The following is a 25746-nucleotide window of genomic DNA, read 5'->3' on the forward strand; positions in this document are numbered from 1 at the left end:
TCAGGTGGTTTTAAAGTCCTTACAGCAGTCAAGTGTGCAGCCTAAATTGTGGGAATTCAGATTCACCTATCACACAAACAGTTGCTTTCTTTTTTTAAAAAAAAAAAAAAAAAAAAAAAAAAAAAAAAAAAAAAAAAAAAAAAAAAAAAAAAACAACAACAACCTAACACACATAACGTGCCACCATCAGTGGGTACTGTAATGCAGTTCTTATTTCCTATGTTGGTAGATTTTCTAAATATTTTATACCTTGGCATAATTATTTTGTTCTGATCTGAATGCTCTTACGTTGCAGAAACACCCACAGAAACACAACATTCATTTTTGAAGAACTACACTCCATTTTTGAAGAACTACACTCACAAGATAAAACTTCAGACTTCACAAAACACAAGTTTATGTTGTTACCCAATGTGAATGATAATCTTACTGGTATTTGAACTCAGGTCTGCACTCTGAAATTCTCGTGAAAACATTTCAAAGACTCCTAAAACGGATTGTACAGATGTGAATTGCATCTCTCTCCTCTTGAATACATTTGAATTAATACAGTATTTGAGCCATATACCAAAGGTTAATTTTAAACCATAAAGTATGACAAAAGCTGCGTGGTCAGTCATTAAATCTGAATCAGGTGCTACATTCTGTAACTAAGACATTTCAAAAACTAACACTGAAGGAAACACTATTCTACATCCAACTCAAAGAGCATACTACTTCAATGAATTCTTGATAAATTAGTAACATCTGATGCCAACGTAACAGATTATTACAAAAAAGTAAATCCCACTGGTGTTTAATACTTCGAAAACTTCACAAAATTTTTTTAAAGTTTCGGTGAAGGTCATAGAAAATTCAACCCTAGCATTAAAAAACAAAAACCCATTCTAGAAACATCCCCCAGGCTGTGGCTAAGCCATGTCTCCGCAATATCCTTTCTACCTGGAGTGCTAATTTTGCAAGGTTCGCAGAAGAGCTTCTGTGAAGTTTGGAAGGTAGGAGACGAGGTACTGGTGGAATTAAAGCTGTGAGGCCGGGGCGTGAGTCGTGCTTCAGTAGCTCAGTTGGTAGAGCACTTGCCTGCGAAAGGCAAAGGTCCCGAGTTCGAGTCTCGGTCTGGCACACAGTTTTAATCTGCCAGGAAGTTTCAAAAACTCTGGAGGTTAAGATGGAATACCCACTGAAGTGATTAAAGCAGTACAAAACATATCTGCCAATCCACTAGCCCAAATAATAAAGTATTGAAGAGGGCTGCTCTCAGAGGTACTGAAATGTGCTGATGTTAAACAGCTTTTCAAAAAGAGTTCAAGAGAACTCGCTGGAAATTATCATCCAAACTCAGTTCTCTCAGTCATATCTAAAATATATGAAAAAATTGCCGTTACCCAAAATCAAAACTTCACTGCAGAATTCTCTGTTATTATAAACATTTTGGTTTGCAACAAGGGAAAAACACCTCACACACAGTAAACAGTTTCACTGAGAATATAAGTTCAGCATTTGGCAAGAACAATAAGGTGGTAGGGATCTTCTGTAGCTACACGAAGGTGCCTGATTCTGTAAACGATGCATTGATTTTTTACAAACATGAAAAGTATGCCATTAGGGTCAATGCCCTACAATGGCGTAAATCCTACTGATCGAACAGAAAGCAAAGAGTTAACATTTCTATAAATGGAGTGGATTATTATTCTGACATAGACTTACCAAACAAAAGCGCTGGCAGGTCGATAGACACACAAACAAACACAAACATACACACAAAATTCAAGCTTTCGCAACAAATGGTTGCTTCATCAGGAAAGACGGAAGGAGAGGGAAAGACGAAAGGATGTGGGTTTTAAGGGAGAGGGTAAGAGCCAAACAGTCAAAACATTACTCACAACCCAGATATAGAAGAAACTGACTTTGTTAAATTCTTACAATTAAATTGGGATAAAAATTTGAGCTGGCATACAGACACTGACTGCCTAGCAAAGAAATTGAGCAGTATTGCATTTGTAATGCAAATAGTATCAAAAGCAAAAGACATGTACATATGAAAAGTAACATATACAAGGTGCTTTGGATCAATTATTAGTAGGTGTGGTAATTTTTTTTTTTTTTTTTTTTTGACCCAACAACACAGTGCAGATATTAAAAACAAAAAAATCAGCTGAAATATGTGCACTCAATCATAAAAAATGAAGATGCCATTATTTAGAAAACTTAAAATATTAACTCTGACATGCTCACAGACCTCAAGATATGGCAATGAAAATTTATAATAAATTAAAAAGGAAAAAGTTAATGCAGATGAATTGATGTCTACTCGAAAGAAAGCTATATGACACACTGACACTGAAATGTTATTTCTGCAGGGCGATCTGAATACAGTATGTTGCATATCCCATGAAACATAATTTTAGTGTTGTTATTTAATAGTGTAAAAATCATTTCAAGTGTATTGTAACTATTTGGCATATCTCCTGCATGCAAATCAAATGGATTTCAAATGTGCATCGTGAGATGAATAAACCACAATTCCACAGAAAGAGCAATTTTAATACACAAGAAAATGGCCACAGCTGAAACTACAGTGTCTTGGCCTCTGTTTTTACAGTGTATACTTCCTGACATCCTCAGAATTTTCTGTCTGAATTCATAACACTTTTAATAAAACAGGTGTACATATATTTCTTTTATTTTAGTAAACAGTTAACCATCAAAATAAATAAAGGACAACATTTTTACCTAACATTCATATATTACACACAAAATGCGCATACTTATTACGTCATTTTTTTAAACACTGTTAATATGTAATGCTACAGAATGTTGCTCAGGAATTAGTGTGAAGTCACAAGTATTCACTTAATCTACTGAGCATGACCACAAAGTTCATTCACATCTTTAAAGAGGGCTTTGGACATACTAAACATTGACAATTGTTTGTCATATTAATAAAAAGACAATTGTTCACATTTATGAATTACAGTCAGTAGTAAACACATTAATTTTATTCAGGCAACTGACTGTGAGCAACTTTAAAAAAGCAGCACTTCTACAAATACAGAACTGAGCTTGAGAACATGTATAATATTGATTATTGTACTTTCCACATGCAAAGCCCTTTAAAAAAGCCACTGCAGGCACTTGCTGCAAAATTCCCAAATTCAATTAAGAAATATTCTACCAATTGTAAACAAATATGCAAACTGTGACCTCAGAAAAACAAGACTGAAATACCAGATACCTTTTCCCCAAAATCAAACTCTTGCATTCTGCAACGAACTTCTGTAAGAATGAAACTTGAATAGAATTTCAAGTCTTCATTTACACTTGCCAATAATGAATTAATTTTTAAATCCCATATTGCACCGACAAAAATCACCATACCATGCAATGCCTAAAATGATACTTCAGTGCAAGCATGAAGCAGTAACAAAACAAACATGTTACGGCAGTAATATCAAATGCGCAAATATCAGAGCTGAAGAGATGGGGGTAATTAAATTAAAGATATCCGTAACGACTATGAAGTCGAACTTCCAGGCCATGGAAAGGGGGGGGATGGAGAGGGGGAAGGTAGGGAGGGGGGGGGGGAGAGGGGGGGAGAGAGAGAGAGAGAGAGAGAGAGAGAGAGAGAGAGAGAGAGAGAGAGAGAGGAATGGGGTGAGGGCAGGGAGGAATCGCATGTTGTCTTTGGAATGTGCAATTCTTAAATTATGCAACATATAATTGTACGGATGTTATTTATGAAATACAATAAACATCCATCCACTTCCAGAGTGTAAGCAACAACCATATTTTTTCAATATACTAAGCGTACTGGGCAGTTACTAAAACATGACCAGCTTTAGTAATTACCCTCTAATATATCTGCACTTTTGGGTGAAATCAATAGCTCAGTTTTATTTTCTCTACTCCTAATCATATACAACACAACAATATTCAAATTTGCAATTTTAAATATATTTTCAGTAACAGTGCAATAAATATTTTCATTCTAAATTATTAAATATAGAAAAAGTCACATTTTGTCTCAGCTTAAGCATTCAACAATGTTCTGCAGCAACAAGCCTACACGTTACGGTATTGCTATTAGACGGCATAAGTGAGACCCACAATCATACATCGAAAACCTGAGCACATAATAATAGAACATCATATTCAATGTAATATGACAGTGTGCAAAGATAAAAAGTGTCAACAGTTTTATTCAATGTGATTTCACAACATTCATCAAATGTTCATAAATAGTTTACTTGTGAGCCACTGATAAAAGCCCACTTTAAGGAACGAAACGGAACCATATTGTACAACGTCAGGTAAAGCGAATACAGCATAAGCCAGTGAACTGTTAGTCCAGCTGTAACCAGGCAGTGGAGCAGGCGATTAAGTTGCACCTGAGCTATCTACCTGCCAGCGCCACCACCGCCGCCACCCCCACCACCTCCCCCTCCGCCAGCAGCACCTTCAGGGTTAGCAGCACCAGACAGCAGCACAAAGATCACCACTGGGACTATGTACATCCACTGAAACATACAACATGCACTTATAACACAAGTAGATAAACATAATGTGTAGGCCAAATTATGAACGACCTGGTGCTTCCGTGGGTAATTTACATGGCCGAACTACTATATCAAACAGTTTGTTAACATGAAAATGCAAGAACTATGAATGAATGTTTGCTTAAAGCATGTGTGAAAGAATACAGAGTAAATATGAAGTTACAATCATATTAAGGAGACAGGAGGTGATGGGGCAGGGGCTACTTGATAATTTTTCACTGCTGCAAAATAAAATGACAGAAAACAGCCAAATCAAGAGATAAATTTTCAATTCCTTAAATAAATGAGAATTTTAACAATAGCTGGATCTTTCTCAAGCAGAAAACATTTGTGTTTGGGCATGAATACAAGCACCATTAAGAATAATAGTTACCAATTCACTTAACTAGAAAATTTTCCTCACAATATGATATTCTAAGTCATTTAATTTAATGTTATCAACTCCATGCCAAGAGCAAGTCAGTATATTATATTCACATACTTTTTCACTGGGGTTTCAAATATGCATTTTTGTATAACTGTGGTTTAGAAAACCAATTGGTAAGTATGTTGAATAACAAAGAGACTGAATGGGTGGCCAGTACTTGTGGTTAAATTCCAATACTGCTGAAAGTCACATTTAAATGTGAAAAACTAATCCCAGCTTTTGGAACTACTATTTCCTTCCCCAGTGGGGAAAGAAAGGTACATAAGGGGAGGTTAGGAAAGAAGGGCAGAGACCCCAGGATGAGGAAGACCTACAAGTTGTGAGGACGAAAGGAAAAAATAATGGTCTTCCCAAGTACTCACAGCCGGTGGTCCCCGTATCATCCCATGATCTCTGCCCCTCCTTCATAACCTCCCCTAACTTATCCCTCTTCCCTCCCTGAGGAAAAGAACCTATAGTCCCAAAAGCTGGGATTAGTTTTTTTACTTTTAAATGTATCAATTGACTATATTGGAAATATGTTCATAAAGGCCAGCCATTCTGTCTTTCTGTAATTTTGTCACTTACTCATGTGAATTTTTCTTCCAATATAGATAAGGCTTTTGGTTGTAACATAGTTTACATATATTTGTCATTTTAATATCAACAGGGATGTTACATTACAACGCAAATGAAACTAATTCTATCACTTTTTTTTGTACTTGCACATCTCTGTAAAAGACCAAATATATACGAAACGCTTTCAAATACATCAACTGTTATTAATTTATAACAAAAAACCAGAAACAATGCATAATTTTCCAAACAAAATGACTGCAAAGTAAAAATTCACCTCCAGCCAAATATAATTCCTTGGATAATAAAAAAAAATACACACACAATTACATAGATGACAAAATTAAGCAACGTCCAGAGGAATTTCTTCATGTAACTTACATATTTTGCTAGGAAAGAGCGGTTGTCTTGTGTTTCACCTCTTTCTCTTGCTTCTTTCTCTTTCTCCAATTTCTGTATGTAGGTAGCAGTATCAGGCCTGAAAAGCAAACAGCACAACTGAAGAAAATAACTTTTACATAATTACATAAAAAACAAGCAGTGGTTGCTTCTATCTATTACTAGATCCTGATTGTCCCCACATCCCTGAAGGTTCTCCTTCATGCTGGAATTTATAGGGCATTGTGTGTGAGTGAATGAATGAATGAATGAATGAATGAATGAACAACTCTTGTTGAAACAGATATGCATCTCTAAAACTTAATCACATCCCCTCACCAATTCACACCTAAGTTTAATTGTAAAAGTCTAATTGTTATTCTAAGCCTTCTTTGAAACACTGGATAAAATGAGGAGAAAGTTATAGTAAGGATACAGGAATGAGAGACTGTCTGATCACTAACGAAAAACATGACTGACTCAGATTCCCTGGGGGTACATTTAAAACTCTTCCCCAGTATTTCATGGAGCAAGTCGGACATTTAACAGAATCTTGAAGTTTGTACCGCATGTCTTCAGGTGGAGTAGAATTGTCTTCACTGATGTGTCCCATAACTAACTGAGCCCCAATGACCAGCATCTAAATTTACAGACAATCAAGTGATAACAATTTCAGAAAAATTGGATGAGTTATTCAACAGAAAGAGTTTCACAAATTGAGCAGGCCAATAACGCATTGTCCACATCTGGCCCTTATGCAAAAAGTTATTTGGCTTGGCACTTATACAGCTCTTGGATTACCTCCCCGAGCGATATCGTCCCTGGAAATGTCTTTGCTGGTCATCGGAGCTCAATTCGAAGTGGGACTCATCACTGAAGACAATTTTACTCCAGTCAATGAGATTCCAGGCCGAAGATGTGTCTGGAGACATCCCAGACAATGATGGGCTACCAAGCTGGCTGTCACCTGCCATGTTCCCCGAAACTAAGGAGTGATGGTCTTGGGTGCTATTTCTTTCATAACAGGACCCCTTTGGTTGTCATCCACTGCACTGTTATAGCACAGCAGTACATTGAGGATATTCTACATCGCATTTTGTTGCCCTTCACGGCAAGCCATCCTGGGATTACATTTCAGCAAGATAATACCCTTCCGCATATGGTGAGAGTATCTACTGCTTGTCTTTGTGTTTGCCAAACCTTACCTTGGCTGGATCCCTCCCCAATTTAGAACATTTGGAGCATTATGAGCAGTGCCCTCCAACCATCTCGGGATTTTGATGATCTAACACATCAGTTGGACAGGATTTGCACAATGTCCCTTTGGAGTGCATCCAACAACTCTTATCAATGAATGCCAAGCTGAATAACTGCATGCATAAGGTCCAGAATTGCTCAATTTGTGAAGCTCTTCCTCTTGAATAAATCAGTTAATTTTTTTCTGAAACTGTACTCATTTGCTTGTCTGTACATGTACATCACATCTACCAATTTGCGACCCATTTGGACAATTTCTTCACTGCGCGTCTTTTTCTGACGCCCCCTTTTTTTTTTGAGTGAATTTTGCAGGATTAATGGTGACTTGTAAGGTACCCATAAAAAGGTTCCAGTACAGAATCTGTTAAAAAACCTATGTAATACTGACTTTTAAATCATTTTCTTGAAAGAAAATACACCTGATTACACTATACATTTTACTTTCCCTAACAGCTGGAAAGGGGGAGGGGTGGACCGGACCCTTCCCCTTTTCCCCTATATGGGTGCCTTTGAACATAACAGATTTATTTTGTATATATACAACTGAATATCCTTTTCATTAAGATATCAAGGTAATTTACCTTAAAATTAATAATATCAACAGTTTGAGGTATAACACGTTGGCCAATTCCAATAGTGACTCACTGATGTTATAGTCATACAATACATTTTTTCATTTTGTGAAGTGCGCAATTTTACATTTTTTAACATTTAAAACAAGTCGCCAATTTTTGCACCACTTTGAAATCTTATCACGATCTGACTAACGTTTATGCAGCTTCTATCAGATATTACTTCATTTTAGATAACTGCATCATCTGCAAAAAGTCTGAGGTTACTATTAATACTGTCTGCAACTGTCTGGCTGGTGGTAGCAGTAGCCATTGCAAAGTGTTTTGCCAATGTTTGGGCAAACTCAGCACACTGCTGTAAGTAATCCCGATTTCCCACAGTTGTACAGAGCAAGTGAAAAGGAAGCACCAGCATCACTTTTTTTTTTTAATTCACCTTGAGCTTTGGCTCTCATGGTCCAAAGGTTGTAGGGTTTTCTGTTGTTGCACAGTATTTAAACTGTTGCACAGTCACATGCACGGCCTCAGATGTCGAGGAGTGTTGCACACTTCACAAAGGGACATAATGCCTCCTACAAAGACCTGGTGTCTTTGGGGTGTATAAATCAGTGGTAGGGAACATGTACACCACTCCAGTCCTAGATGTTGTCCTTGTGTTCAGTTTGTTCCGCTGATCACCCATCTCAGTGGCTATCTTTTGAGGATTGCTACAAGCAGTAGACTGAACCAGAGGTAGAAGCGGTCACTAGAATGAAGGTCATCTGTAAACTAGGTTTGTGAGAAATACAAACCTGAAATATGTACTTTTCTTCTAAATAACACTGAAATGTACCCAATGGTGACCACATAAAGATAATTTATGGAACTTGATGTATCAAGTAAGAAAATATAATTACAAACAACTTAAGACAGCTAGGTTTGTAATTTCAACACAGGGTAGCAACTGAAAAGGGACATGGAAATCATACACTGAAATATAGGGGAAGGAGTAAAAGAAAAATGACACTGCAAGACTGACACAATGGTTTCTAAAAGCTTTAGACATAGGAGCGAAGAGCAGGAGTTTAATCTGTGCAGATTCCTGCCAGTTTACATTCAAACCAGTCCACATATAAAACTAACATTCCCCTGTACTGTATGGAGTTGCTGAACACACCACACAAAGGATGAGAGAAGTTACATGACATGCAGTACAGTACATAAGTACTGGATGGGTCACCTCAAGGAACTGTACTGATATAATAATTTATTTAATGACCTGTAACATAACTGTGTAGTGTGATGTCACTGTGGTGCAGCTATTTGAAATGGACCATGGGTTGTTGGTATCAGTGGTTACACACTTCAGTGTGGGATTTTTATGCTTCTCAATTGTTTGTGGGTAATGTTAGTGAGCAATGGGTTTCTAATGATTTGTTTTGGAATTGTTAGTAAATTGTATTATTAATGGTTTGAAACTTAATTTTTGTGTTTTTTGTTTTTGATACTACATATGGATCTTATGTGTAAATTTACTAGCAGTTAGTTAGTCGTAGCTAGAGCTGCAACAATTAAAGTTCTTCAGTTATATGGCTTTATGATCAATTGTCTGTGCAGCATGGTGAATTTCCGAAATTGACCAAAGTCACTGCTTCTCAAACCAAGAATGAGTACATGTGGTGGTGTTGGTGTGACAATATTTGGAGGTCAATCAGGTGATTCTTTTGCATTAGTATTCACTTGGTATGTCTTTATTATTAGGATTGTTGTACATTTAGTTTGTCCCTGTGTGTAATGCCCTAATTCACACACTTGACTTGATAGTTTCTGCTATTAAATATTTTTTGTGTTGTTTCTGTCTGTTCATTTGTGTCATGTGTGATGCCATGGTTGTCATATTGCATAAACTTTACATAGGAGTATGCATGAATTTGAAGATGGCACAGGTCAAAGCCAATATGTGGTATCACAATCTCTGACATTAGCCAAAAATTATAATGTGGCAGGGAGATACTGAGACTGATTAAACTACCAGATTACACTTTTCTGTTACATTACAAGGATACACGATTGCTAATATTACTTACATTCAGAAGGCAAAATTCCAGTTAGGCTAATGTGGATAGTCACATACAAAATTAGGAAATACTATATTGTTAAGTTTCTTTACAAAGGAGGGAAGATGGATAGGTTAGGGGCTATCTGAAAGGCAAGACAGATCACTCAGGCCTCAGATTGGAAGGGTCCCACCTGTCGTGAGGACGGTCTGCGGTTTGAAAGATCTTGTCCTCCTACATACCCTTAATCAACCTACTTCTGAAAGCTATATGTCTATTAGCAGCAGCTGGAATTTCACTACCTGAAGGTAAGTGCTGGCCTGCTCCAAATTATATCTTCCCTAACTTAACTGATGTAGAGTATATGTAGCCTAATGTGTAAACAATATGCATCAAAATAGTGATCAAACTTTCCACTGGTTTTTAAGAAGAAGCCTATTAAATAAGTAGCAAATGTTGGCAACAATATAGTCTGACAAACTAGTGATGGTTGGTGCAGTCATGAAGTGCAGTTTAAAGTGTGCAACATGGAACTAACACTGTCAGAGATAAACCTAAATGGACAGACCAGTTTGTTGCTGCAACCATCATTTCATAATCACATTTCTTGATTTTTCAAACTCACATCCACATAGTTACATTCCAACTTAATTGATATTGGTCTGACATCGCTGACCTTGCGAGACTTTATGGTATATGTTTCAACATCCTATGTCTTTTTATGAAGTGAAATTTCAATTTAAGCTTTAAGAGATCAGTTTCAGAAATTTTTGAAAGCATCCTCCCTCACATCCTACAACACTATTACATATGTACAACTTACACAATCATAGTAAACACGAAATATAAAACTTACACAGGTCCCTGTTCCATGTGCTTGACAAATACACTGGTGTTAAAGTTGCGTAGATCTTCAATAATTTCTAGGTCTCCATGGCACCCATCTGATATAGTACTTGCTGTCACAGCAACAGGCATTCCTGTATGGTCCAGTGAGACCGTTAGTATGTCTGAGAGCCCCGACTCCACCAGAGAGCACTAAAAGTTAACATAAAAATATTGTAGATAAGGGGGACACATCCAAATACTCATTTTTAATTATTACCCTAATCTACAGAAAAATTTACAATGATACAAGTAGTATAGTTTCAGGGTAACTGGAGCATAGCAGTATTATAAATTCACATTTACTTACAGCTTTCACAAATGTCAAAAATGAAATTTCCTTTCCATCCACAGTCCGAACGGTTGCATTAATCCTGTACAAGCCGTCTTTTTCTGCCAGGTGCTACAACAAAATTAATAATGAGAATGTTTTTCTTTCAAAATATAATAACGCTATCGAAGTTGTAATAATATGAATCAAGATATGTAATTAGTCTGAGACTATTGCAAGTTTCTGCAAACCTTCAATTTCTGTCTGTCAAATGCAGAAAGGGAAATCTGTTGTGCTGAAACAGCTCCAGTTCGTATGCTCTGTATCGTTATTGCACCACGATCAGTGAACTCTGGGCTAGGAACGTGATCAAGAGCATGGCGCAGTTTCACATTTAATACTCCATCATAGTCTACTCCTGACTGAAACTGTATCAAACAATATTTAATTTTGTAAATGTTTCAGAACGCTGATTAAAAACCCATTAAAACACAATGAACAACACTGCAATATAATTACCCCATATGTAATAGCTAAACATTTGGCCAAAAAGAACAAAGCACCAAATAATTCCATCTTCTGATCACATAACACTTTCAAAACACTATGTTTACGTTCTTCTGCACGATCACATTTTCCAAACTCCAAAGTTTACATGAGTGGAAAACAAAGTAGTAACCAATGTGCAGTATTGCCAACACACTCTCAAATAATGGCTAGATCCGTAAATGGAATCTCAAAAAAAAATGAGCGCAGCATTGTACTGTCGTATGTTAGTAGAATATTGCCCTTAGCCGCTCATACAAGCAATTTGGTCAGCGTGCACACATTACGGTGATATGGTAGGACTTATGTGGATAGCTTAATAATGGACTAAAGTCCAAAACTGGTCGCTATTTAAATTTTTATAAAAGCTTCTGTGCAACTTTGACGGTTTTATAATTTCATAGAATTCTGAAGCGTTATGAACATATATGTATTTATATAAGATGACAGAAGAATTGCCCGTACGCTTTAATTATGAGAGCATATACTTCTTTGAGCTTTCTTATTGATGCATTTCTCAGTAAAATGAGAATTATTATTCTTTTGAAACAAGGTCATTAACCTTACAACCTATTTTGACGAACGAAGAAATGAGCGAACAGGAGTTCTGAGTGTGCCTCACAAAAGCACCATAAACTTCAACAGATGAGAAACTACAAAAAAGGAATTTTGGAGTCTTCTTACCAGTGCCGGCGCAAGCCCAAGTGCCGCCCCATGCGACTTGCTAAATTGCCCCCCCCCCCCTCCCAACCACTCGTTTTTTTTTTTTTAAACGTTTGTGGAGTTTTATTTATAAAAAATTTCTGTAGAAGATGTCAGCAATCAATAGCAATTTTTGTTTTTACTTTTCAGATCTACCTACGTTTCGGCCACTGAGTGGCCAGTCTCAAAGCTTTTAATATGTGCTTACATCTAAACCGTCATGTTGACAGTTGCATTGAGCATGACGGTATAGATGTAAACATAACTCAAAGCATAGAGAATAGTCACACTGTGCCCGAAATCTATGTAGATCGGAAAACAAAAATTGCGACGGATTGGTGACATTCTCTACAGATTTGTACAAAACAGTCGCTGGGCATCAGCTGAAAAAATGGAGTCAAACCTGACTGAAGAAATCCAGCTAATTTTAATAAGCCTTGTGAATTTACAAAAATGTTCAAATGTGTGTGAAATCTTATGGGACTTAACTGCTAAGGTCATCAGTCCCTAAGCTTACACACTACATAACCTAAACTATACTAAGGACAAACACACACGCCCATGCCCGAGGAAGGACTCGAACCTCCGCCGGGACCAGCCGCACAGTCCATGACTGCGGCGCCTGAGACCGCTCGGCTAACCTTGCGCGGCATGAACATACAGTTAACGTAAATAAACATTTTTCAATGGTTGTGAACAGTGTGGAAAACAAAATATATTTACAATTTAACGATAATTTGGTCTGAACATTAATATTTACTATAACTATTTGATGTTGAACAAAATAAGAAACATCAACAGTAAATAACCAAGACACTAATCATAATATAGAAATTTAAAAAAATACTAGACAAATCGAACCTTCCTGGCTTTTGCTTGTGCAAACTCTTACACACGATATGTGTATTTTAAGTCCTCTGCAAGCTCGTGCTCAATCGATATTCCTGCAAGATCATTCAAACGAGTTTGGATCATCGTTGATCGTAGGTATGTCTTTATCAATTTCAGATTTGAGAAACTCCTCTCTCCACTCGTAACTGTCCCTGGGAGCATTAGGAGAATTCTCAGAGCAATGTTAACATTAGGGCTAAAATTATGTCTTCCTATAAACTTCAGAGTCTCTTTTGGACCCATTCCAGGTTTCAACAATGTTGAAAGCTCTTTTAGTTCTTCCCTCAACTCCAGTGCATCAATGTCGCTTGACTCATGATCTTGCAAAATCGCTGCGAGGTTTCTACACTTTGTGTCCAGGCTCTCAGGAGGTGCATTCTTCAGCTCGCCGACGTCGTAGAGAAAATCAAAATAATCACAATGAGATTTCAGTTGATTGAATCTCTCATCCAAAGATGAGGTTACTATATCTACAAGATAATAGTAGAATTCAATCTTGCAACGTTTTGTTGGGTCATCTATTGTCTCATCCCTTCCTTCATAGGTAAAGTGTATTGGCTTCTTACTTCGTCACTGGGAAACACTTATCCGTGGTAACGTTAGATCTTCTAGCTCTAATTCTGTAGCCAATTCTTTGGAATCCGTCAAGAAAGACAGAAACTTTTCTTCTGTTCCCCAGGTCTCAAAATACACTTTCGTTTTTTCAAGCATTTCCACGCCCTCAGAAACATTTATGTTAATGGTCTGGAGGATATTACTGACTACACTGATTTGAAGCAGAACGTTGTGCCAGATTATCAGAGAAATGAGAGAGGTGTAAGTTTTAATTTGATTCGCAAGTGACGTTGCTTCGTCAGCGGTCATGCCATCAAATTCTTCTGATATCTAAACCACTGCATCATAAACGCCTCCAATTTGAAACCCCAGAGAAGTATGTGCATTAATAGGCCTTTACCACCTAGTATCGCTCAGTGGCTTCAGCGACAGGTTCGGCAGATACTTCTTCAAGACATCCCAGCGTCGAACAGAGGACGAGAAGAAGTCATACAAGCTTTTAACTGTCGAAAACATGAAAACAGCATATTTAGAAGACATAGCGGCATCTTTTACAACAAGATTCAATGAGTGACTGCTACATGGTACATAAAATGCTCTCTTGTTCATATCCGAAATTCTTTTCTGGAGACCAGACTTCTTTCCTTTCATGTTTGCTCCATTGTCGTGTCCTTGCCCTCTCATATTACACAACAGGATTTTTCTATCTTCCAGGAACTTGAGTATGACCTGCGTCAAAGTGGAGCTTGAAGAATTTGGCACTGGAGGAAATCCCAGGATATGCTCGCGAATTCGGACATCGTATACCCTGTCGAGTTTTGTCTTCTGGGTGAAACGTATCACAACTGTCATCTGCTCAACTTATGAAATATCTGGCGTGCAGTCCTGAATTATACTGTAATACTTTTCAGATTTTATCATTAACAGAATGTTGTTGGTTACAGATGATCCAATAAGATGAATTATTTCATTCTGTGTTTCTTTTCCAAGATAATGATGACCCTTGTTCTTACCTTGCTTTGTTCTGTGCAGGTGCTCCATCATCGCAGTGTCGAACTTTCCGAGTAATTCAACAAGTTTCAAGAAGTTTCCGTTGTCAGGCTGAAAGAGTGTATCTCTACATCCCCTCAAAGGCAGACATTACCGACCCAGGAAATGAATTATTGCTATTAAGCGCTCAAGAACATTTTTCCAATGTTCGCTTTCAGTATTCATAAGCCTTTGATGATGGGCGTCGACAGTTCGTGACTTTTTTAGTCCCTCGGAAAACACAATCTACTTTTATGTGAATTCAAATGCTCGGTAGACTTCTCGTGACTTTCAAGATACGAAGCAAGGTGCCGCCAGTCGATTATATCGTTCTTTATAGTTTTTACTGTAGATGACGAAAAAAGTTTGCAACAAGAGCAGAACACAGCATCCTTGCTCTTTGATTATACCAACCAATGTTATCTGCTTCTTCTAAATTCTCCAAAGAATAGCTGTAGTGCACAGGACTGAAACGCCGGTTGTCCGCGTTTTTAGGACATTCTTCAGCTTCCTTAATGCGCTCGGGAGGACCTCGCATGACCAAAGTCATTCGAATGCAGTCGGTAATAACTTCCGGCCATCTTCCGGGATCTGAGTCAATTGTGTCTTCCAGTTTAGGCTCGCCTTCAGTCCATTCTCCGGTGGTGAGTGCCTCGGCTGATGTTCCTCCGCTATTTTCAGAATCGGGTCGCCTAATTTCAGTTCTCCCTGATGTTTCAATCTCGGAGCTTTCGTCACAAAGCAGGTCTTGAGTCCAGACGAGGTCTGTTGAACATGTGGATGGCCCACCGTCAGCATTGCTAATGTATGCGGTGGTCGCAGTACTGTGTTCGTCAACTTTCCAATCATATCCTGAAGATAAAGGTGTAGCTACAGTAGCTCCACTAGTTTCTGTACATCTACATCTACATCTACATTGATACTCCGCAAGCCACCCAACGGTGTGTGGCGGAGGGCACTTTACATGCCACTGTCATTACCTCCCTTTCCTGTTCCAGTCGTGTATGGTTCGCGGGAAGAACGACTGTCTGAAAGCCTCCGTGCGCGCTCTAATCTCTCTAATTTTACATTCGTGATCTCCTCGGGAGGTATAAGTAGGGGGAAGCAATATATTCGATACCTCATCCAGAAACGCACCCTCTCGAAACCTGGACAGCAAGCTACACCGCGATGCAGAGCGCCTCTCTTGCAGAGTCTGCCACTTGAGTTTATTAAACATCTCCGTAACGCTATCACGGTTACCAAATAACCCGGTGACGAAACGCGCCGCTCTTCTTTGGATCTTTTCTATCTCCTCCGTCAACCCGACCTGGTACGGATCCCACACTGATGAGCAATACTCAAGTATAGGTCGAACGAGTGTTTTGTAAGCCACCTCCTTTGTTGATGGACTACATTTTCTAAGCACTCTCCCAATGAATCTCAACCTGGTACCCGCCTTACCAACACTACTACTTTTTCACCCTTGCTGCTGCTAGGTCGTTCTCTCTTCGGCTTGAAATATCACTGTAGTGCATCACAGAGTAAATATCTCTGGAGTGAGCATTGCGTTCTGCGCATGTTGTCAACATTAAACCAGGATTGTCTTGTGTTTTCGGGACTTCACTGTGCGTGTGTGCTTTCCGCAGAGTTTCAAGTTTATAATATCAAGAGTTTTGTTTTGCTTTCACTGTTTGTTGATAGTGTAATAGCGATGGTGAATTACTGTTGTTGCTATGGACGCAAAGAAAAATATGTGAAAGGAGGGATAGTAACTTATCATGGGTACATACCATGTAGCTCTAATTATAGTTATCATATTTGTAAGAGACACTGTATATGTTTAAAAATTTCGAGATGCATTATAATTAAGGCTTGATTCTGTAGACCTATTTTTCTACGATTTTATAACGATATAATAGATATTACGGCTCGCACAAAAGCTTACAAACAATCGCTTCATCTCGTAAATTTGCTAGTGGAACAGGAAAGGGAATGGTCAGTTGTTTCAGCAAATACTATCCTCCATGCATTTATCAGTGACTTGTCGATTATGTATATAGATTTGAAAGACAGGAAACAGATAAATTCAATAGAGTGGGAGTCTGTAATTGTCTTCGTATAATATATGTGTCCAAACCTTTTTGTTTACTATAAAGTTACAGTAGGAGTCCATGTTAACTGTGTGTAGGACATGCAGAATGATTGTGTGTGATTTATATATTAGTTTCCCGAAGGATGAACAGCGAGTAAATACGTGGCTACAGAAAATAAGGAGGAGTAATTTTGTCCCCTCAAAGTCTGCCAATGTATGTTCAAAACACTTTGAAGAGGAATGTTTAGATAGAGAAAAATTTGGATGTGTGTGGCTGAAGGCAGATACTATACCAACTATTTTTAATTTTCCATGGCACCTACTACCAAAAGTACCCACACGAAAACCACCTGTAAAACGAAATTTGTCAGGTTCGCATATATTACTTGTGGTTATCATATTTGCTACTTTCTTTCACTGAGAAATGTGTTTCATTCTGCATTATTTGTCATAGGTTTGTACACTGAGGTGTCTGTTTCATCTCTGCACTCAGAAACCTTGACAAACTGTGATGACAACAGTGCAAAAAGTCAAGATGAGCGTAAAATATTAGTAAATATGTCCCCAAACTCTTTCATTTGTGTCACTTTCCACTTCCCTTAATGGTATTATATGGGTTGGCTGTTACATGACCAACTGTATTTGCTTTACAGTACATTTTTCTCCATTCGCCTTTTCCCCCCTTTCTTACTCAGTCTACTATTTATTTAATAAACTGGGAGCAAGTACGCAAAATGCGTTAAATAAATACTTCAAAGTGTGACCAGTAAGAAAATTTGTGCTTTAGGTCGCAAAAACGAGAAAATAAATACGCTGAAATAGCAGAAAAGGACGAATTAGCAGGGATATAACCGCTAATGTGTGACAAATTCGGTGTTTTTCGGACACTTGCTAAAGTACTAGCGTACTGTCAAGTCGTTTTGCAAGACTATCACTGCAAAAATGTACGTCAGGCTCTGTAATACTATAAAGTGCCGTATCATACCGAAAACTACAAAAAATCGAGTGCATCTGAACTGTGACACCTATCGCAAAGAAGCAAAATGCAATATCATTTGCCGTTAAAAGTTACGTAGCTGGTTTACTCCCGGTATCAAATGGATACTGTTAAAATGTCTGCGCAACATATATAAATAATCCACGACACGTACGAAAAGAACCAGTCTGTACTAGGGATCTCGTGACATTCTAAATATACTGGGCGCCATACGGACAAACACACGACGTCCCGAGAACACATGACCAGGCCGGCAATGTATGTTGACAACATAAAATCTGTTCTGCGCATGTGAATACTCACTCCAGAGATATTTACCCTATGTAGTGCACTCTTTTCCTTCTTATCGCCATCTTTCTTCAGAGCCTTTCTTTTCCTATATTCACAGCCAGACAGTCTTTTTCTACCGTCGGACATGTTTCGATCCAGCCTGTAAAGAACGATTACGTGAAACTAACTGTTGATGTCAGTGTACTAACTTTATTTGCAACACACTTCACAGACAATTTCCTGATATTCCACTGCACGAAAACGGAAAATTATATTACTGTAGGATACAATATTCAGGAGATGAAGTCACAAGAATTGAGTCTTGCGAAATTGAATTTCAGGCCGAATTTCACTACAGACGCAGGTGAAACGGTCAAAGAGTGGGGCGGAAGACAATGGAGAGAGGAAGAATAAGGAGATAGAGTAACATAATAATGCAATATATACACACACAGGCATCGACAGGTACTAATGCTAGTCGAAATATATTAACTCACTGCACTGCAGTTGTTCATTTCAAAGAACTGACACACGGCATCTGTCGGAATTTCCATGTGTCACTTCTTTCGTGCCTGGTTATGGAATAAGGGGTAACAAATTAGTCATCGCCGTATCACTTCATTTTTCTTCGCTTTACTTTGATTCTCGCTGTTGGGATGATGCGTGCTTATTTGCTGACTGGCCAATTTTTGAAGTAACAGATCATAAGAAAAATAAATTTTCCTATTCTGCAATCTTGAAGGAGGAAAATTCTACCATAAGTTAGAATGTGCATCCGCAATACTAATTGTACGTTGTGTAAAAAGCACTTACCTATTACATCCCAAGTTGCAAGAAATTTGGACGCACAAATTCTTCTGTTCTTACGAAAAGCAATGAAAGTGCTTCTGACCAATCTTCACTCCCTCGGCCAACTACCGAAACGAATTTTGTAGTTATTGTTGTAGAGAACACAACAATACTATTGCCTGGAAAGGCGAAGTGGTGACACGGCAGTGCCAGGAACTAGGTCACGTGACTAGGTACAGTGAGGCTATGGTTAAACTAGCGCCCAAGAAGGAGAAGCAAGAAGCTCCAAATAAGTATGTGACTGATGATACCAATAAATGTATTATCAGGCAGCAATTTCTGTGGCATTACGAACAATAGAAAAAAATAAGACCTTTGCGAAAACTGCACAACTTTTGTAAACAGAAATGAACTTCAAAGCTAGAAAGGTAACCCTTAGAAGCAATGTTCTGTCTATGGATTTTCGTTTTAGAAGGTATCCAAATTAACGTTTTGTTTTGTGTGGGTGAGAGGGAATTGTTGCTAAAAGACCATACTTTCTCATGTTTTCATCAGAATCAAAGCGACCAGTAGTTTACTAAGATGAAACATGGATTCACACTCATTATACAGTAAATAAATGTTGATAACGTGATAGTGTGCGAGTAGTATTGTCAAACAAAAGCGCCGGTCAGAGTTTAATTGTTGTTCATACAGTCGGAGACAGGTGTTTAGTGGCTCATAAGCAAAAACGTCCGACTATCACCCAGAAACGGATAGTAAAAATTTTCAAAAATACATCGAAACCCAACTTATGCTAGGCTTATTAGTAATGTCTTTATCCCTTGTAATTACTCGCAGCGTATTTACCCATTCGGAATACTTGTAGCCATTGTAGGTGTTGGACCTGTTTGACTGTAGTAATGTTCAACCATTATTTTCCATAATGCGGGAAGAATAAAATACTCATTGAAGGGCTTAGCAAAACTGCTTCAAACGTAACATGTACCCGCAGTATCGAAAATTGCATTCCAATTTCCAAATTACATTTCATCTTCTGCAAAATTAGTTGTGAGTAAACGCAAAGCGCATAACGGGTTGGCAGCGCTCCACTGATAGGAATACTGGCGTGAACCCCAGGCTGCTTCCCCCTCTCTGTTCCTCCGGCGTAAACACGATGGTGCTGCCACAGTGGCAAGGAAGAAATTAGTCCACCTCCCTCCCCTTGTTCAACATGGGCAGCCGGCAGGTAGTCGAGGCGCCATGCCACAGTTCCTGAAGCCGCTCCCTCTGAGGTTTGGTTTCGAATCCCCTCTTGGGCATGAATATGAATGTTGAGTTTGCCCTCGCCCCTCAGAAAGTGCCGCCCCGTGCAGCCGCACGTTCCGCACGCGCCTTGCGCCGGCACTGCTTTTTACCCATTGTCTTAAGGGAAAGTTTTCGTTAATGACAACGTTAAAGGCAAATATATTTTATGTTATATAAAAAAGACACGAATGCCATCCTGAAATTGTATTAGAGTTTTCTTAAGGAGATTAAATTTTGCTCCACTGTTTGGCATGTGGTGAATGTAAATACTGGTGCAATACTTATTGGTGTTCTGTGTATTGCATAAGTAAGGTATGTGTATGTGAACATTTCTGTAAATAAAGTTTTTTAAATTTTTTAGTAGGTTCACGTCGTTGTGTGTGCTGGTTATTTTCTTTGTTATATTAGTGTTTGTAACAGAATATGGGACATTCCTATTTATGTAAGACAAGTACGTGCTTCAATATTTGATGTTTTTCACATTCCACATGTAAGCCTGCGCTCGCCCAGGACAAAGAAATTCTACGATTTGTAACTTCAGTTTGACTAAAAAAGGAGAGATGAAATCATTAGCCGGCCGAAGTGGCCATGCGGTTAAAGGCACTACAGTCTGGAACCGCAAGACCGCTACGGTCGCAGGTTCGAATCCTGCCTCGGGCATGGATGTTTGTGATGTCCTTAGGTTAGTTAGGTTTAACTAGTTCTAAGTTCTAGGGGACTAATGACCTCAGCAGTTGAGTCCCATAGTGCTCAGAGCCATTTGAACCATTTTTTTGATGAAATTATTACGTTTGAAACGAACAGCAAAGTCATTTCTGTTCGAGCGTGTCACAATTATATGGGAGCTTTTTTCCGAATGTGTCACTATTTCTGAGGGTCTGCATAAATGGGAACCTAAGGGATAGGTTATATGTCAGTAGCGTTCATTACAGGTCAAGTCACCAAGCAGAGCTGTTACGTCTTAAATTACGAAGTATGAAATGAACAGCAATAACGTTGGTATTTCCAACACAGCAGAGAACAGTTTTGGGGAGATGGGAACTAGAATTAATGGAAGAAGGCTTACCAACTTGAGATTTGCTGATGATATTGCCTTACTGGCCAAAGACTTCGCAGAGCTCCAAAACTTAGTTACAGATCTTGCATCGGAATGTCAGCTGGTTGGCTTGAACATGAACCTTTCCAAAACAAAAGTAATATCCAACAATTGGGTCAGAGCTGGAAATGTGAAAGTCAAGGACAGTCTACTAGAAGAGGTCAGTGAATATGTCAACCTTGGCCAGATTATAAATATGAAGGGAGACATAAGGCCAGAAATCTATCGACGCATCAAGCTTGGCTGGCAAGCATTTGGGAAGAATTCAAAAGTATTCAGATCAAAAATGCCAGTAAATCTGAAGAAAGCAGTATTTGATCAGTGCATTCTTCCTGTGATGACGTATGGCTGCGAGACATGGACACTGAACTCATTCACAAAAGGGAAACTTAGGACAGCACAGAGAGCCATGGAGAGATCAATGTTGGGCTATACAAGAAAGGACAGGAAAAGGGCAGATGACATCCGGTCTGTGACGAAGGTTAATGACATCTTAGAGAGAGTAGGTTACTTGAAATGGCAGTGGGCTGGCCACGTTGCAAGAAGAAAAGACAACAGATGGACGAAGCTAGTACTGGAGTGGAGTCCGAGAGAGCACCGGAGGCCTAGAGGAAGACCACCAGACAGATGGGACAAAGACATCAAGAAGATCGCTGGTAACACCTGGCAGAGAACTGCCCAAGACCGTCTCACTTGGAGAAGACTTCTGAAAGCCTACCTGAATCCACAACTCGAAGAGGCCACATCATCTAATGATTGAATTGGCTGATGATGATGATGAACATTGGTATTATTTCTTGTCAGGAAAATTAAGCTATTTGTTTCCGAATATGTTGCGATATATGAGGGTGTGGTTAGGTAGGAACTGAAGAGGGCAGATTAATGTCAATAGAGCTACTCTCAGGGCAAGTCATCAGATAGTGCTATTAAAGTATGTCCACAAGATACTTTTTTCTTTTCAACTTTGTGCATGTGCCTGCATTTACAATAGCACAACTATACATGAACATTTGTGCATGCCTACTTTCTTCAGAATAGAGGTGGTGTCAAAGAGCATACTGCTTTTCTCATTCATTGCGAATTTCTTATGCTCTTTACCAGGCAAGAAGCAGCTGGGGCCCTTGTGAGTTTCGTTGTGTAGTGTGTTGAGGTTATGTTTTAATGCAATTTATGTGTAATTAAGTCGGCTGACTCAAAGAAACCATGCTCAAATTTATAGATTAATACAGACAAAGAAAAGTCATATGAAAGTACAGAATGCTGCTTCTAAAGATTATTTGAATAAAAATTTGTAGTGTGATGTCGTCAGGGTCAAATATTAGATTAAAAGTATTCAATAATATCCCTGTGAAGAGTGAAGTAAGTCTTGAAGTTGGAAAATAGACAACAAGATGCCTACAAACTTACAAAAAGTGCATAGGAAAACTGTGGATGCATATTCGTGTTTTGGAAACCTAATAGCACAAATGTTAAGGGGACAGACATTTGCACAAAATAAAAGGTGGGGTATGTGCAGCTTCTCAACCAACTACTAGAATTGAAATGGCAGACACTGATGATGCATGAAATACAAAATTGGAATACACAACCTCCAGTATTGTGGATTTTGGGATATATGCCATTACTGACTTTGTTGAGTATGAAGATGTTCTTCTACAATTAATCCCTGTTGATTGAAGTTGTGTATTTATAAAATAAAATAGGAAGTCAATTAACTTTCACAGAATGACTAAGAACTTCCCTTAAGCAGTTCCCACTTAGAGAAATAATCACTGAACTTGTCTGTTTTGAAATAAGAAATGAACAGATCAAATTGGTATATAAGTCGCAATCGGCCAGCTAACGAAATATTATTGCCAGCCTTTTTGCTGCAGTTTTCCAAGCACCAAATATTAAACCTCACTGTGACCACAGTCTAATATAACAGTCGCGACACTCACTGCTGTAAAATTTGTTGCCGTTTGACAGATGGAGCGACACTAGCGCTCCAAGCGGTAGGTAAGGTGAACGTCAGACGCGTCGTAAGCATAATGTTTGTTTACATCCATTTCCTACGTAATTTCCGCATTATTTGAGTTATTTTCTTGCCTCCAAGGGTTTGTGTGGTATCAGAAGGCATATATGTTTCTAAAAATGATTCTAAAATAAGCGCCAGCACGGACAAAAATCATGAATAGAGTGGCAAGCTACAACACATTCGTGAAGAAACACTTGTGACATTGGACAGAATTGCAGCTTACCACGTTCATATCAAAAGAATATAAACACACAGATTCACATGTCAGAAGCACAGACATGTACCTCTACTTGCAAAAACGATCGACAGCTCGTTTATCGTTCTGTAGGCCTACTGCGTTTGTTTGTCATTTTCGCCTGTTGCCACAAGTACGACCTTCATCTTTTTATTATTCTAAGTGGGACAAGCAACTGCCAAATAGTGGGAAGAATATGCTGAAAACACTATAATGAGCTGATTACACTACATTTCACGAAAAACCAAATATTTGTATAATTTTCAAACAATCTGTCAGTGAAGAAGGTGCTGACAAAATAATGTCATCACACGAAAGAAGCAAGGGAAATTAAGTGACTAACAACAGAAGTGAACGAAATACATACCAAAGAAATCAGCAGCCCAAATGAGCCAACTTCTTCAGTTTCTTATTTGCTTTCTTGTTGTTAGAAACTACGTCTTGATTCCAATATTTCAGCCTGTAAACGAGTCTCACTTTAACAAATAACTTGATTAACAGCAGTTTCGCTCGAAGTCTAGCGATTTGCACATTCTGACACTTCACACGCTTTTGCAAGACACGAACAGCTGCACTTAATCTAACCACTTCATCGTCAAAGCAGGTCTGTGTTGACGATTCACACGAATCTGGCACTGATACATGGTGAGCTGAACCAGCTGCTTCTGTGTCATAGGACTGTTTTACTGCTTTAGATTGACTGTCGAATCTTTGTGGCAGTTTCCTCTTCATCGTCAGCTGAGGTGGCTTATTTGGAATGTCAAACAGGGTGGGTACTGCATTCCACACGAGTTTGTTGTTGTCTGCGTTCATGAACTGGTTTTGTTCGAAATGTAGCGAACAAAACCTAATATTACTATACAGGTACACTGGGTCTTTCTTCATGAGGTCTTCTCGCCTGCTATTAACAAGCCATTTTCTGCTCCTAAAACGAAACATTCATCATTTATACACATATAGTTTGCAAGTGAATCCTGACGATACAGTTTAGTAACATGATGGTTATACCTCTCAGGATCCTTAGGAAACCTAAAAAAAGACAGCTTTGGTGTCTTCTTTCTGTTGTTGGTGCAATTTATTGCGCTACAAACGCTCCCGCCAGTAAAAGCCATTGTAAAAATCAAAATAAACAACCACTATTCTCCTTCACGATCGCGCCGAACTCACAGTGTAACCTACCAGCCGCTTGGGGCGCTGCTGGCGCTGTAGGCAACAAAATCGAGGCGAAGTGTCGCGACTGTTATATTAGACTGTGCTGTGACTTTGAAACTTGATAAAAAACATCGCTGCCACTTTGTATTTCTCATACATCCGCTATTTAGAAAACTCCCGAGCAAAAGGGGAGTAGCAGACCAAACAATGAGGCCGTGCATGGACATGAAAACACACACACATATATATGTGTTCTTTCTACAAATCCTTGGGCATGCACTATGTTCCCATGCCCCGACGATTGTGCATGAAGGAAGTGTCGTCATGTGGACATGCTTTTACAAACATTCAGAATAAAGTTCAGTTGTCAGTTGCACAATTACTTTTATTTTGCTTTACTGGTTTAAACAAATTAATCTATCATCTTCAGAAGCCTACAAAATTTGGGATATTATAAATCATTCTTGTAAACTCTTTAAGCACAAATTCGCATTCTTGCACACTATGATAGACTGGATTAATGAGATCCCCCATCCCATTCTACTGTTTCTTCTGAACTTAATAACTTGAACTACACTCCTGGAAATTGAAATAAGAACACCGTGAATTCATTGTCCCAGGAAGGGGAAACTTTATTGACACATTCCTGGGGTCAGATACATCACATGATCACACTGACAGAACCACAGGCACATAGACACAGGCAACAGAGCATGCACAATGTCGGCACTAGTACAGTGTATATCCACCTTTCGCAGCAATGCAGGCTGCTATTCTCCCATGGAGACGATCGTAGAGATGCTGGATGTAGTCCTGTGGAACGGCTTGCCATGCCATTTCCACCTGGCGCCTCAGTTGGACCAGCGTTCGTGCTGGACGTGCAGACCGCGTGAGACGACGCTTCATCCAGTCTCAAACATGCTCAATGGGGGACAGATCCGAAGATCTTGCTGGCCAGGGTAGTTGACGTACACCTTCTAGAGCACGTTGGGTGGCACGGGATACATGCGGACGTGCATTGTCCTGTTGGAACAGCAAGTTCCCTTGCCGGTCTAGGAATGGTAGAACGATGGGTTCGATGACGGTTTGGATGTACCGTGCACTATTCAGTGTCCCCTCGACGATCACCAGTGGTGATCGGCCAGTGTAGGAGATCGCTCCCCACACCA

At 38.9% G+C, this 25746-nt stretch overlaps 1 protein-coding gene across 1 annotated transcript; it reads right to left on the reverse strand.

Moving 5' to 3' along the window:
• Nucleotides 1–2523: 2523 nt before the first annotated feature.
• Nucleotides 2524–11612, reverse strand: LOC126412700 (ER membrane protein complex subunit 10). Its single transcript, XM_050082417.1, has 6 exons — nt 11457–11612; nt 11189–11365; nt 10977–11069; nt 10638–10819; nt 5920–6016; nt 2524–4517 (listed from the first exon to the last, which is right to left on the reverse strand). Exons 1-6 carry the CDS (start codon nt 11511–11513, stop codon nt 4398–4400), a joined length of 726 nt encoding a protein of 241 aa, XP_049938374.1. The 5' UTR covers nt 11514–11612; the 3' UTR covers nt 2524–4397.
• Nucleotides 11613–25746: the final 14134 nt, after the last annotated feature.

Source organism: Schistocerca serialis, chromosome 7, assembly GCF_023864345.2.
Source record: "Schistocerca serialis cubense isolate TAMUIC-IGC-003099 chromosome 7, iqSchSeri2.2, whole genome shotgun sequence".
NCBI lineage: Eukaryota > Metazoa > Arthropoda > Insecta > Orthoptera > Acrididae > Schistocerca > Schistocerca serialis.

What these genes read in the sequence shown, in the direction of transcription:
- LOC126412700 (XM_050082417.1), bottom strand. Translation starts at nt 11,513, where the DNA reads ATGGAATTATTTGGTGCTTTGTTCTTTTTGGCCAAATGTTTAGCTATT. An exon ending in GTTTAGCTATTACATATGGG is followed by an intron (nt 11,366 to 11,456) that starts GTAATTATATTG and finishes TGTTTGATACAG; the next exon opens with TTTCAGTCAGGAGTAGACTA. An exon ending in TTGACAGACAGAAATTGAAG is followed by an intron (nt 11,070 to 11,188) that starts GTTTGCAGAAAC and finishes ATTTTGTTGTAG; the next exon opens with CACCTGGCAGAAAAAGACGG.